Below are 14,501 nucleotides of genomic sequence, written 5' to 3'. Positions count from 1 at the left end.
CCAAAAAACCAAACCCCCCCCCCCAAAAAAAAACAACCAAAAAACAAAAAAAAAACCACCCCAAAACAAAACAAAAAATCTCAAAAAAACCCCACAAAAGAAAACAACCAAAAAAACCCAACATAAAATAAAATCGCTTTTCCTGACATGGAATTACTGGTGTCCTGAGGTGGGTGTGTGTATACAATACATACATACATATATATTTTTTTTATGTTGTTTTAACAGCCTGTACACAACAGTGGATCCAGTGGCTATGGGAGTCTGGGTAGCAATGGTTCACACGAGCACCTGATGAGTGTGGCATCCTCCAGTGACAGCACAGGAAATAATAATGAAGACACTCATAAGGATAAACCAGTAGGTTTTTGATTTTTCTCATTCAAAAGAAACTAAGTGGGGATTTTTAACTTTTAGAATAATGTTTTCAAATTAGAAATATGAGAAAGGATAAAGAAAATGCCATCTTTCTTTTTTGGTTTAATACAGAAAAACCCTTTTGTCTGAGGGAATAAACATTTCTGGTGTATATGAAGCCTCAGGGTACTGAAGCACAGTGATAGACATGAAAGTCAGTGTTAAAGAGAATTTAAACCTGTACAGTGTGTTCACTTAATCTCTCTGTTACATGTTTTATGCTGTGTTTCTTGGAAAACCAGCCAGATATGTGAAAGCAGTTTCTTTTGGGAGGAGAAAGTCTGTAATTACTGTTTTCCCAAATGAAAGAAAGAAGATTAAATGCAGTAATACCAGCAGAACCAAGGGATAGCTTGACCCTGGTCGCTTTTAATGTTGCAAAAATACAGCATTTATATAGAATGAAATAAATTGAATGGAATAAAACAATTTTCTAGTTTGTGCTTAGAACTTTACTTTGTGTTTAATTCTGAAAGCCAAAAATTTTCCTTGATAAGTTGTATTGCTTGTAGGCTAATTCTCCCAAATCTGATTTGTGCTTCTGTGATCAGACTTTGCAGACTCCTACTCTTGCCAAGGTGCTCACTTTCCTGGCTTTCAGTTCTTAAAACACTGGTGGAGTAAGCAGATGAAGTCTCAGGATTTCTTATTTAACAGGGAAATAGATGCCTGGCATTCCTTCACTATTTCCACAGACAGTGAAGGCTGTTACAGTCCAGTTCTGTTACATCCTCTCAGTGTTTGGTTAGACTTTAGGTTTTTTTACCAAGTGATAGGTTTGGTTTTTTCCTGAAGTCATCTTTGTAATGGGTATTTTATATTTTCCTAGCCAAGTTATTCAAACAGATTAAAAGAAATAGAGAGTAATTGTTTGCAGGAAACATACTTTAAATTTCTTCTCTTCCCAACTCCAAATTCCTGCAGCTGCACAATAAAATTGTATATCTGCATATTTCTCCTGTGATCAAAGTAATTGCAAGATAGAGATTAACTGAGGTTAGATTTAGTCTACTGAGGAATCACTGTGCATAATGTTTTATGTCAAAACTTTGAAATAACTGTTCTTCCTAAACTGCTTTCAGGAGGTTTGTCAATATGCCCGTAAGGTCAAGAATAAAGGCCAGCATATTTTCACTGACAGCAAAGCAAAACTGGACTACAAGAAAGAGTCTTTGGCAGGTAGGACATGAGCAGTTCCAGTCTCCTGTGCTGCTGCCTTGGATAATATGGCAGCAGGACTTTTTTCTAGTTGAGCTCTATTCAATGCATAACAACAGCATTTTATCAATTCAGATTTTATTGTCCTGTGTCTCTCTACTGTGCCCAGGAAAATACAGTGTTTGGCTGTATTGAATCAATAGTGGTGTAACACAGTTAAGGCATGGCCTAAAGCTGTTGTCTTGAAATAATTTAGGTGGGCACTAGAGTTGTCCTCATCCTGAGTGGGTTTCAACACTAATTTTATATATTCTCTTACAGCCATAGTGTCTATTCCCTTTGGATCCATATGCAATCTAATTAAACTTTATAACTCCAAGCACCCATAAGGACAGCAAATGTTCACATAATATTCATTTATTGGTGCATTACAGTGGCTAATTTGTGACCTGCTAAACGTGTAGAAATGAAAAACCTTTACTACTGTTGCTTTTAGGAGAATTTGTAAGGATTTAATGCCTTAAATGCATAATAGCAGTATCTCCTTCCACAGAAAAACAGAATACTGCTAGTGGCCAGGTGAAAGGTGTAGGGGGAAAGGATACTGCAGGAACAGTTGCTCCAAAAAATGTGACTACTGAAGAGCTGGCTTGGAAAGAACAACCTGTGTATTCCTATCAGCAGATCAGTTGTTTGGACAGTGTCATCAGGTGAGCAACCTGTGAGTAAATTACTCTTGACCTCTGGACACAGGACCAGTATGTCTAATATTGCTAAATCTTTGTATTTTAGGTACTTGGAGAGTTGTAATGTGCCTGGTACAGCAAAAAGAAAATGTGAGCCTTCAACTAGTGTTGCATCACTGAGTTCTGGAGTTCATGAACCAAAAGCAGCTGATAATTCTATCCAGCCTTTGGGAGGTAACTCCACATCACAGCTTTCTCATAGCTGAGTTTTGCTGGCAGGCAGTTGGATGCTTCTTCTTTGCAAAATAATGACAAGTGTATCTTAGGCATGACCTCATAGCTTCTTTCTCAGGGTTTGATGTTGGTGATTTAACTTTTAGCATTAATATCTTCCTTACAATTAAAATACTGAGTAGTTGATGCATATAATATGCATATGCATATCTGGATTGTAGATGCAATAAACTAATTTGTACTGTGCAAAATACAGTAGGATTTTGAGGTTCAGGACTTGAGTCATTATCAAATGTAGGAAGTTTATTTCACAGTTAGGACTTGTAAGAGCAATCAGCTGAAGAACCTAGCAGCTAATTAATTGCAACAAAAATACACATCTTAGTTTTCTGCTTAAAAGAAAGGAACAAGAGAAGATAAAATGCAGCATTGGACTGTTCTGTGTTTTGTAAGATGTTAGAACCCAATGTTCATCCATGAAACAAAAAGCTGGGGATTACTGAGGCAAGTTGTCTAAAAAGTCTGCTGCAGACAGAAACATTCAGTTAATTTTTTAGCCTTAGATGTAGTATTTACATATAGTCCCTTGTCAGGATGGGGAGCTAAGTGAAGATTTATAACTGGTCAGTCCAAGGACTGTGAGATTGGTAAAGAACTGCATGCAAATGAGAGATTGGCTCATTCTACCTTGTCATTATATGAGGCTGAAGGGAGAGTGTCCAGTGGAGTTTCTCAAAAATTGGTTGTGGCAATGATCTTAGCTATTTGATGAGCTTCAAAAAGAAGTTCTAATGCAGCTTTTAGAATCAAATTAGAAGGTATTGGTAGAGCAGGAACAAAGAGTCCTACAGCAGGGGTTGAAATGCTGTAATTTGGAGTCTCTGTGGTTCTGGTTGGCAGGAGATGATGAGGGTCACCAGCTCTTTGCTGCACTGATGACTGAGACAGATGAAGTCCCCAGTCAGGAAAAAGGCAAACTTTAGATCTTAAATATGTGTTATGGAAGTATTCCTATGAGAGGAGGAATGTTTTAATGCTGCTTTGTGAGGCACTGCTCTGACCTCTGCTGGATTACTGGGTGAAGCTTTCAGGGGAGAGAATTTTAAAGAGCTGGATGCTCAAAACAAAGCTCTTACAGTAACCAGCTAATGAAAGAAATCAGTGTACAACACTGTGGGGCAACTTATTCTTGGGCTGGAAGAGGCTAGAAAATTTCTTCCAAAATTGTGCCATGAAAGAAGAGTATAGACTAGAAAAAGAGGAAAATATCCCTTATTGAAAAGGTTTGGTTTGGCTGTGTATGGGCTTAGAGGATTGCATTTGTTGCTCCACAGTCATTCTATTCCTGGAATGTATAAAGTAAAAAGTTCACTTTTTTGTCTTGTCAAGCACACTTTGGCCTTTACTGTTTTGCAGCCCTAGCAGCATGTAACTTGAATTTACTCTTGTTTATGTTCAGTAAGCTGCAACTTTATTTCTTTTAACAGATCCTGCTGTGTTGAAGGCATCTGGTAAATCGAGTGGTCCCCCAGTGGTTGGTGCTCACTTAACATCTTTGGCTTTACCTGGCAAGCCTGAAAGTGTTGTGTCCCTCACCAGTCAGTGCAGCTACAGTAGCACCATTGTTCATGTTGGAGACAAAAAAACACAACCTGAATTAGGTAGGATTTTTGCTAATATTTTTTCTTCAAGAGGGCAAGTGCTAGCAAGTTCAAATTTGAGACATGTGAACAGCTGATGTCTGCTCATGATTTCCATTTTCTTCCAGCCAAAAGGTGGCCTTAGGAAATGGAATAAATAGGGATGGAATGTGTAATCTTAAACTTGCAGCAAAATTATTACAGAATTGTAATACCTTAAAAATGCATGTACAGGGTTTTCTTGGCTTCATCTTGAGTGTTTTGCCTTCTGTTCCTGTAGAAATGATAGAAGATGGTCCAAGTGGAGCAGAAATCATAGATGGCCAACTTCTTGCCCCTCCATCCAGCTCTGCACACATAAATCAAGAGAAGGAGCCATTTAAAAAACTGGGACTTACAAAGGAAGTGCTCGCAGTGCATACACAAAAAGAGGAGCAGAGCTTCTTGAACAAATTCAAAGAAATAAAGAGATTTAATATTTTTCAATCACACTGCAATTACTACTTACAAGATAAACCAAAAGGACGGCCTGCTGAACGTGGTATGGCAATAGTTTTCACCATAAAACTTGTATTTATATAGAAAGTAAATCCAGTTGGGAGGGCATTTCTATTTTTAGTGGTTTTGTGGGGCCAGTGTGAACAGTGACAGTTGCATGCTATTTTCAAAACCCGCAGAAAAATCTTCTGACAAATCTTGCTCAAAGATTAAAGTGGAATATTGCTTTTAGTTACTAAAATGGACATTTTAGTAACTAATATTTTGATTTTTGTCTGTTCTCTCTACTATTACTGTCATGCATCTACTCTCAAAGGACAAAAAAACCTTCTTTAGAATGTTTGCCTTACTGTATCTGTGCTTGTATTCCCTTGCTTTTCTTTTCCTTCTGTCTTGCCATCTGTGTTTTGTTCAGATTTGTGGTTTTGTTTTGTTTTCAGCTCCTTTGTTTTCCAGTTTTCTCCATTCCACTGTTGTGTAATTGGTGAGACAATCTGATAATTGTTGCCTTTAAGGTAATAATGTGATCAGCAGGATGGAAATGGCAGAGAGTAGCAGTAGTGGTGAGATTGTTTTGTTTATTAGGCCTAGGAGCTCTGGATGGCATTTTCAGAAGTGCTGTCTTTGTTCTCATTTGGGCAGTGACTTGACTTGGAACAGAAATCAGACACTGCTAAGCATTTTTTTCAGATTTTTATCTTAACTTTTTAAATTAAATACTTATACAAGTCCTGTATAGCTGCATCCTTATAACCTTTCTTACAACTTTTCCTTTTGCAGGTGGCCGTGGACAGAGAAACGCCGCGTCTGGAGCGGATCAGCCGTGGAAGAAGAGCGGGAAGAACAGGAAATCCAAGCGCATTAAACCGCAGGAATCCTCGGACAGCACAACTTCTGGGGCCAAATTCCCCCACCGCTTCCCCCTGCAAGGGTTAAATGCCACAGCCTGGTCACCCTCAGAGACGTCCCAAGCCAGCTACTCAGCAGTGTCCTTCCCCACTGTCATGCCTGCCTATTCCCTTCCCGTTTTCCCAGCAGCAGGGACGGTGCCACCGGCTCCTGAAACTTCCCTCTCTGGTTTCAATCACTTGCCAGACTCTGCAAACACTTGTCCCATGGGGCCATCCCAGTTCTCTGCACCTTTCATGACCCCTGTGGTGGCTCTCGTGCTCCCCAACTACGTGTACCCGGAGATGAACAATAACTTACCTCAAACGCTTTACCCCGGCCAGCCCAACTTCCCTGGCCATCCCAGCTTCTCCTCCCAGCCGGTGTTCCCAGCACAGCCCCCCTTTGCCACAGGCAGCCCCTTCCCACAGCAGGCGTTTTTCCCAGCGCAGCCATTCCAGTACAACCCCCCAGCAGAGCCCGAGAGGGCCCCCATGGCCGAGCCCCGCCAGGACCCCTCCCGTTCCTGCACTCCGCAGTCGCCGCCTCCTCAGGACCAGGCTTCACCTCCGCTCTTCCAGTCCAGGTGCAGCTCTCCCCTGAACCTCCTGCAGCTGGAGGAAACCACAAAGACTGCAGAGAGCGGGGCTGCTGCGGGGTTACACGGAGCTCTGGCCGACGAGGGAGCCATGGGCAACATCAGCACAGCAGACAACGGCAGCGGCAAGGAATCCTTACCTGTGAGTCTGGGTCACACCCCTTCTCCTGGCTCTGCTGCAGCATTTCCAGTCCTTCCCCTTCCAGGGCAACTTGGTAACAATAGACAGAAGTTATATAATGCCTGGAGCATTACAAATGTAATTGGTAAATTCACAATTGTAGTTGGTAAATTCAAACTTGAGCAAACTGAACAAAACGTGAAGTCCAAACATTAGAATAGCCTCAACCTTGAAAAATGAAATCTGCCTCATCATTCTTCTAAAGTTACACTAGGAAACTTGGAAATATACCCTGAAATAGTTTTGTTCCATTTCATTGAAGAAAATAAGAATATGGATAAGCCCATTGAAAACCACTGAAATAAACTAGCACTTTATTTTTAGCAAAAACTTTTGTGCTAGTGAATTTGTGTGCATGGGAAAAACAATCTGTAAGTGGTCTGAAAGAAGCTGATTTAAATTAAAACCACATCTGTGTTTACAAACAAACAACCAAAGTAAATGAAGAATTCATCATTTCTTGCAGACCATAACTTCATTTTTGTTTTGTTTGTTGCACTAAAACTGTGCTATTTGGTAACTTCAAGGGTTTTTTTATTTTGTGACTTATTTCAGTTTGATAAATCAGTCTAACAAATAAATTGAGCTGTAAAGGTTTCCATGGTAGAAATATGTAAACTATTATTTGTGCTTTCTAAAGGCACCGTGGAGTATCATTACAAATGCTGATGGGATGGAGCAGCATCCTGTATTTTTTTTGGCTGCCTCCTTCCATTATTCAGGAATGTGTTCAGGATAAAGTCAGTTCTTTCCATTATTACATGTTTTGCTAAGTTCTGTCAGCCTTAATTGCTAATATTGAATCTTGAAACTGATTTGCAGACAAGTTTTGATTTGGTTAAAAATTATTGTAGTTAATGTTTTTTTCCCTTAAAAATAAACAAATTAGTGATCTTGCCTGGGAAGCACCTGGGAACATTTTCTTACTACTCTCAGTGCTGCTTTTCCTTCTCATCTTGAGCTGGAACATCCCAGCCCACAGAGGGATGTTGCTGCAAATCCTTTGAGGTAGATTACAGTAGGAGCAGTTGTTGCTATGTTGTGAGTGGCTTGGGGAAAGTCTGACTTGTCCAGGACAGGAGGTGCTGCCAACAGTGAACAGGAAATACATTTCTTACTTTCTTATGAAACTATATTATTAATTTTTTGAAGAGAAATGCAGTTGGTCTCCATTCATTATTCCTTGGCATGCTATTGGTCTTTCAATAATCATGTCAGCATTAGAATATGAAGTCAAATGGATATATTACTAATCATTCATGTGATTAGTAATACAGCTATTACATTTAGTAATAAATGCATTAATTAATAAGGCTCATCTCATATGCCCTTCTCATACCAGTTGATCCCATCCTCTTGGTTTGTCTCCTCTAGTTTTGAATGTAGGAATTTTTTTTCCCTAAGAGAAATGTTGAGCTAATTTTGTAAGATGGTCTTGGGTTAAAGTACATGGTGATGTGTAAGTATAGAGAAGTGCTGACAACTTTGTAACCTTTTATTTAAATGGACACTGCAAAACTATGAACTGTTTATTACCTTGAAGCATAATTCCTGAGAATTTATTAATTTAAAGTTACAAAGCTATTACATTTAGCAATAAACAGCTTTGATTTTTGGTGTCTGGGGTTTTTAATTTTATTTTTTCTCCTTATCACTAGGCTGAATCTCCAATGGATGCTCAAAACAGCGATGAGCTCTCCATGTCCAGTGTCCTGCTTGACATTTTACTGCAGGAGGATGCATGCTCAGGCACGGGCTCAGCCTCTTCAGGGAGTGGTGTGTCTGCAGCTGCTGAGTCCCTGGGCTCTGGGTCCAATGGCTGTGGCATGTCAGGGAGCAGAACAGGTAACTCAGGCAGCCAGAACCCTCCTGAACAGTTTGAGGTGTTGCAAACACCATGAACAGCAAGTGAAAAGCTTTATCTTTGCTCCTGTTGCATAGTTTATTCTTGATTTCTTTCTTACTGCCTTGTACAAATGTTTTTCTGTTGTGCTTGATTTGCAGAAGAGAACCTTTGCTAAGTGTGTGTAAAACAGGCATTAAGATATTATGCAGGTATAAAGAAATAATAAAAGAACCATACTCCTTCATGTTCATTTAAAACTTTTAAATTAAAGTGAGCTAATTATTCTGTTGAAAATTACTGGAGATTTTATTTAAGAATTTGAGTTTGTAGAAGATTAATGCAGTTACTCAAGGGTGGAAGTTCCCACTGTTTAAAAAAAAGAACTAGAATAGTGGTTGTATTTACACATTCAGTTCTCTTTAATCTTCTCTACAGTCAAAAATACTCAGATAATCCATGTATTGGACAATTTATAATGGAATGTTAAATCTCTGTTTACAGGTAGCAGTGAAACTAGTCACACCAGCAAATACTTTGGCAGCATTGATTCCTCAGAGAATCATCATAAAACCAAAATGAAGACAGAAATGGAGGAAAGTGAGCACTTCATCAAGTATGTGCTGCAGGATCCCATCTGGCTGCTGATGGCCAACACAGATGACACAGTGATGATGACTTACCAGATTCCCTCCAGGTAATGCCACTGGGGAAGCACAATGTTCAGGAGGAAGGATGTATAGGAATCCCTGTCTCTGCAGAAATAATCTGGTTTTCATGGTTACCTCAGTGCCAAGAAAACTCCTTGCTTCCTTTATATATTTTGTACACTACACAAGAATTTCTCAAGCAGGAGAAATTGTTTAATTAGGTTTAGCTGTATTTTTAGGTCAGTTTCCTGAGTTGAAATGAACTGTGTGTATTTTTTGGAAGCTGTTCCATAGTTAGTGATTTGTTACTACTTGCCCAGAAAGCCCTGGTGAATGTGCTTAGATCTAGGCATGGTCTGGCTGGAAGATCTCCAGTCCTTGGCTCCTGTCCTTGAGGTGCCACATTCAGTGCAATGCTGCTCTTGGACTTGTGGACTTTTTTTCTGGGTTGTTAACTTCCTTCCATGTGTTCATTCTGCTCCATAAATTAGGACAAGGAAGTAGAAGGTAAAAATCACCAGGCTTCTCATAAAATAAACTTATTTTACAAAATAAAAAACTCATTACTTCAGTAGCAAAGAGCAGATACAGGGGAAGAAGGGGTGACAAGTTTGGATTATTATTATTATTATTATTATTATTATTATTATTATTATTATTATTATTATTATTATTATTATTATTATTATTATTATTATTATTTTCAAGTCTGGATTATATTATTATTTTTTTCAACCTGCTTGTTCATATTTGTTGGGAGCAGTGAATGGTGTTCTGAGAAGAAGTAGAGGTTTCAGTAAAGACAAGCCTTTGAAAGGGCAGGTAAACAAAATACAGAAGCACAGGCATGATGGGGAAAGTAAAGAATACATTGTAAGAACTTGAGTGGGGTTTTTTCCCTAGTTTTAAAAATAGTTGGACATTTCTCAGGTTTTGTAGTCTGAAGTGTTGACAGCCACAGGTGGGAATTCCAGTGGCCCATAAAAGCAGCAAAGGCTGCCAAAGAGGAGGATATTTTGGTAAGAAGAGTAAAGTTTATTGTCAGAGTATGGTGCCCAAGAAGTGAAGTGTAAATCCAACCTGCTCTTAGCTATCCTGTAAAGAAAAGGAATTATTTTGGGTTTCTTGGAGCTTGCTTTCTCTTGTTGTCTTTTATAGAAGGATACAGCTTGTCAATTTGCTGTGGGATGGGTTTTTGAAGGTTTGAATGGAGGTAGGGCATTTGGAGGGAGAGGGAATTTTGGCTGCTGAAACAGAGCTGATTTCTAAAGTTTAGTTCATTCTTGGAGACCTTCTTAAACACATCTCACCACTCCTGCTTTATCTCCTGTGCACTGAGGGTCTGCTTTGGGCTGTCCTCCCTCTGGAGGGGGCTTGGCCCTGCAGCAGCAGCAGCAGAGGGAAACTGGAGCTCTGCTGGTTTCACTGGTGCTGCCTGAACTCTCAGAAAACTGTTCTCACTGATGGGATTTGAAAAGACAGTGAGCCAGAGATGTCTGCAAATGCAGAGAGCAGCTGAAGTAATCACATTTCATTTTCTTCCCATCTAAGATTTCTAAGCATAACGTTGTGGAACAAAAATAGTCTTTAAAAATGTTAGTATTTGACTGTGTGACCTCATGTAGGCATGAAGCCCAGAAACTGATGAAGCTCAATTTCTAAATACATTTTATTTTAGGGATTTGGAAACAGTTTTAAAGGAAGATAAGCAGAAATTAAAGCAAATGCAGAAACTCCAGCCAAAATTTACAGAAGAACAAAAAAGAGAGCTTATTGAAGTTCATCCATGGATCCAGCAAGGTGGACTGCCAAAAACTGTTGCTAATTCTGTAAGTTTAGTGGGTTAATTACTTTTGCATGTATAATAGTGCTTAAATTATAAGCTGCCTATGTTAGACTCTTCCTTTCCTGTTGCTATGAAAGCTTGGTCAATTATGCATAGGAAAAAAAAAGAAATTGAAGCTTCCATGCAGTGGTTTCTAGCTTGATTCAATTTAGCATAAATCTCCTTTCCAATGGAGGAAATTAAAGTACTGGTGAATACAGTACAAGACATTTCCTTCCTCTTTCTGAATTTCTGTGTCTCTGTTTGAAATACTTCAGCAACTCAGCAGAAACTTCACTACATAAAAATCTCTACTTTATGTGCAGAAATGGATGCCCATTGTTTTCAAGATACAAAATGAATGGCAATATACTATATAATAATATAATATTATTATTATATAATATAATATTATATATAATATATACTATATATTATATATTTTATATATAATATTATTATATATAATATAATATATATTTAATAATATATATTTAATATATATAAATAATATATAATATTATATATTTATTTAATATATATTATTTATATATTATATATAATAATACAATTATATATAATATAATATAAATAATATATAATAATACAATTATATATAATATAATATAAATATAAAAGGATTTTATAATATAATATAAAAGGATCTATTAGACTTCTCAATCAGGATTGATTCCTCTAAGTAGTTAATGGCTTGAAAGGGTAAAAAAAACCCAACAGAACAAAGCATCCATGCAATTTTATTTGTTTGTGTATCTTGCTTATTCATACACAAATACCTGATTGCATTTTCTTTTCACTAAGCTTTCTATCATTTGAGGCTTTTTTTGCACAAAATCTGTCAGAGAGGCTCTGTTTGCACATGAGTGTTTCAAAAGTCATTGTGAAGGAATTGCAGTGGATTCCTCACTGAGGTGTTAATGTCACTGCAGCACTGATCCTACCAGCACCCACCTTGTGGCACAACTGCTTCCAGTTGTGTTCTCAAGTACTTGCATTGATTTATTGCACTTTATAGAACCATGGTGTGTGGAAAAGTTGTGGAGTAAAATGCATCTGGTAGCTACAGCCCAGGTGGAAAGGTTCTCTTGGAATCAAGGATTGCATGCAGGTGGACTGGTGCTTGGAAAAGCTTTTTTCATTTTACTTACGAGTGCTTCTATTCTTTTTTTCTTTTTAGGAATGTATTTTTTGTGAGGACAATATACAGAGCAATTTTTATACATCATATGATGAAGAAATCCATGAAATGGACCTTAATGAAATGATTGAAGATAGTGGAGAAAACAACTTGGTTTCCCTGAATCAAGTCAGTGAAGAACAAACATAGCCTTTGAGCCTGTTGTTTTGAAAATTGCTTCAAAACGACAGTGAAGGATCCACAAAGGTTTTAATCTTTTTATCCAGCTGGATGAATGCAGTTCATAAAAGCAAATGTGTTTTTCTTGCTCTAGAAGAGTCATTTGTGAATGAATCTCTTTTTAAATGGTGGCAATCTCTTCCCAGTAAGGACATTGTTGAAGATGGTATAGCTTTTCTTTAAAAGACTCATTTTGCACTTACATGCCTCAAGTATTTCTTTATAAACTATAGAAACTTTCATTGATGCCTACTGTTTTTTGTAGAGTGGGTTAAGAAGTGCTGCAAATCTCCTCACCTACATATGGTTCTTCAAATCTCCTTTTGGTGATGGTTCAGCATTGTAAATTGTTGAGCAGTTCTGCTTAGTGGCTCTTTAGCATTGTTCTTAATATTTGAAGTGGTCCAGCACAGTAGAAGAAATAACCTTCAAGGAAATCAGTTCACACTTGCCCTTCTCATACCAGTTGATCCCATCCTCTTTGTTTGTCTCCTCTAGTTTTGAATGTAGAAACTTCTTTTGTCTAAGAGGAATGTTGAGCTGATTTTATAAGATGGTCTGGTATTAAAGTTCATGTTGATGTGTAAGTACAGAGGACTGCAGACAACTTTGTAGCCTTTAATGTAAATGGACACTGCAAAACTATGAACTGTTTATTACCTTGAAGCATAATTTCTGAGATATTTTTACTCAAGAAATCCTTATGCTTAAAGATTTAAAAAACTTAAGACCACAGAGGATGACTGGCCATGCTCCAGTGGCTGTTAGCCAGACCTTGGGGTAACTTCCACCTTTATTGCTGACTTGTTCTGTCAGGAGGTTGGCCATCAGTTTTTCCAATGTGGCTAAACAAACATCAAATTTGTATGTGGCAAGAGAGAATTAGCTGTGTCTTGTCATTTGAACATAGTTCTCATAAAAAAGAAGTGATTTTGAGAATAGTGTTGACCAACTCTATTTGATTTCCATAATCTCAAATTTAGTGTGGCTGGAATCCTTTGCTGTTGAAGATTTCATTTTAATGCCTCTGAGATTGTATTGACTTGAATGTGTGTTCTTTATGTTCCTGTGCTCTTTATGTCTGTTGGGTGTGGGAAGAGAACATGAGAGACAACTGTTCATGTGTTGGTTAGTTAAAGGACTCATTTAGTCCTTTAAAGCAGTTTAGCTGCTGTATTGCCAGATGTCAGCTGTGAGTCTTGGGATGGAAAATGACGAAAGTTAATTCAATTAACTTCAATATGTTTGTCTTAAAATAATTTTCATGGGAAGCATTTCCTTTTTTAGTAGGATAACATTTCTATTCACTGAAATGTAAGGTTATTTGCATTCTATACAAATATTTCTCTTTCTATACAGGGAGGATGTGAAGTTAGATCTGGCACCAAAAACATGCAAAAATGACTGGTATTGGCTTAGCATAAGAAATAATTTGTTTCAAGTAATTAGTTATTAATTGGAAAATTTGCACTGGAGACAGGTTCTGCAGGTAGCAAAGTGTGTCAGCTTGTGAACCAAGCAGAATCACAATTTCAAAGAATGAGTAAGTATTTTAAATGTGGTGTGAAGCACTGCCCAGCAAGATCTGATGCCTGTCTTTAACAGCTCAGCAAGGTCAAACGTAAATATTTGTAAATACAAAGTGAATGAGAAATTTTCCAGTGTTGGTGTTCACGTCCGATGTATTAAATGTTTTAATCATAAATGGAACAGTGCAGCTATACCAGCATAGTAAATATATTTCATTTTTACATGGAGACACAAACATGGACCAGGGTTTGGGAAAAATGAAAGCTTTATATAAAAGGAGTGCATCATCATTATACAAATAATTTTCAAAGACTTCTCAACCACTTTGAACTTCTTTGCTTTAGCATGCTTTTTTTTTTCCCCATGTCTTTTTTTATTTGTCCTCATTTCTTTTATTATTTTTTTTTCAATGACCATCTTGTAACCATAACTTAGTGAAAGGAAGAGAAAAGTATATTTAGAGCATTTTGTGGATGTGCTTACTTATGGACTTAATCTTGCATCCTTAAAGTGTTTGCATTTACAGGGTGGTATTAAAATATTTTCCTGTAACTTTAAATCTACATGCCTCCATTTATAGATAAGATTCTGAAGCTGTAATTTTTCCAAACTGTTGTAAGATGATTTATTTGTGATGACACTTTGTCAACATGTCAACAATGTTTTCTGTACACTGTGCAATATATTTTGGTTTTGCCACTTGTGACTAATTTTTATGACTTTGCTTTTTAGAAAACTGGTAAATAAAACAGATATATTTTTAGTTGCCTTTTTGTTCCTTGAGGCTTCTACTCCAAGTAAGAAGTCAGAATATGTGCTTTACTGATGGTATGTGAGCTGGTATTTCAGACTGCAGAGCTTGCTGTGGTGTTAGCTCTGCCTTCCTGTCCTGGAGTGAAACTTCTGCCAGCTTTTGTGACCTCTGACTTCAGTGGTCACATGGAAGATTGAATCTCTATATTGAGGAGTTGTTCT

At 37.6% G+C, this 14,501-nt stretch overlaps 1 protein-coding gene across 13 annotated transcripts in view; it reads left to right on the top strand.

Moving 5' to 3' along the window:
• Window positions 1–14,289, top strand: part of PER2 (period circadian regulator 2) — a 50,216-nt gene extending 35,927 nt beyond the window's left edge. For all 13 annotated transcript variants that reach the window (XM_071437148.1, XM_071437146.1, XM_071437139.1 and 10 more), the window contains 11 exons: window positions 229–360; window positions 1,500–1,596; window positions 2,129–2,285; window positions 2,368–2,495; window positions 3,983–4,156; window positions 4,416–4,676; window positions 5,414–6,261; window positions 7,959–8,145; window positions 8,648–8,840; window positions 10,472–10,622; window positions 11,817–14,289. In XM_071437148.1, the coding sequence (XP_071293249.1) occupies window positions 229–360; window positions 1,500–1,596; window positions 2,129–2,285; window positions 2,368–2,495; window positions 3,983–4,156; window positions 4,416–4,676; window positions 5,414–6,261; window positions 7,959–8,145; window positions 8,648–8,840; window positions 10,472–10,622; window positions 11,817–11,966 (2,478 nt within the window). In that variant the 3' untranslated portion in view covers window positions 11,967–14,289. The remainder of the gene's footprint in view (window positions 1–228; window positions 361–1,499; window positions 1,597–2,128; window positions 2,286–2,367; window positions 2,496–3,982; window positions 4,157–4,415; window positions 4,677–5,413; window positions 6,262–7,958; window positions 8,146–8,647; window positions 8,841–10,471; window positions 10,623–11,816) is intronic.
• Window positions 14,290–14,501: the final 212 nt, after the last annotated feature.

The sequence above is a fragment of the Agelaius tricolor genome, unplaced genomic scaffold (genome assembly GCF_023055355.1).
Source record: "Agelaius tricolor isolate 1412-34295 unplaced genomic scaffold, bAgeTri1.0.p SCAF_12, whole genome shotgun sequence".
Taxonomy (NCBI): domain Eukaryota; kingdom Metazoa; phylum Chordata; class Aves; order Passeriformes; family Icteridae; genus Agelaius; species Agelaius tricolor.
Note: the sequence above shows the minus strand (reverse complement) of the source record. Positions and strands in the feature narration are given on the sequence as shown.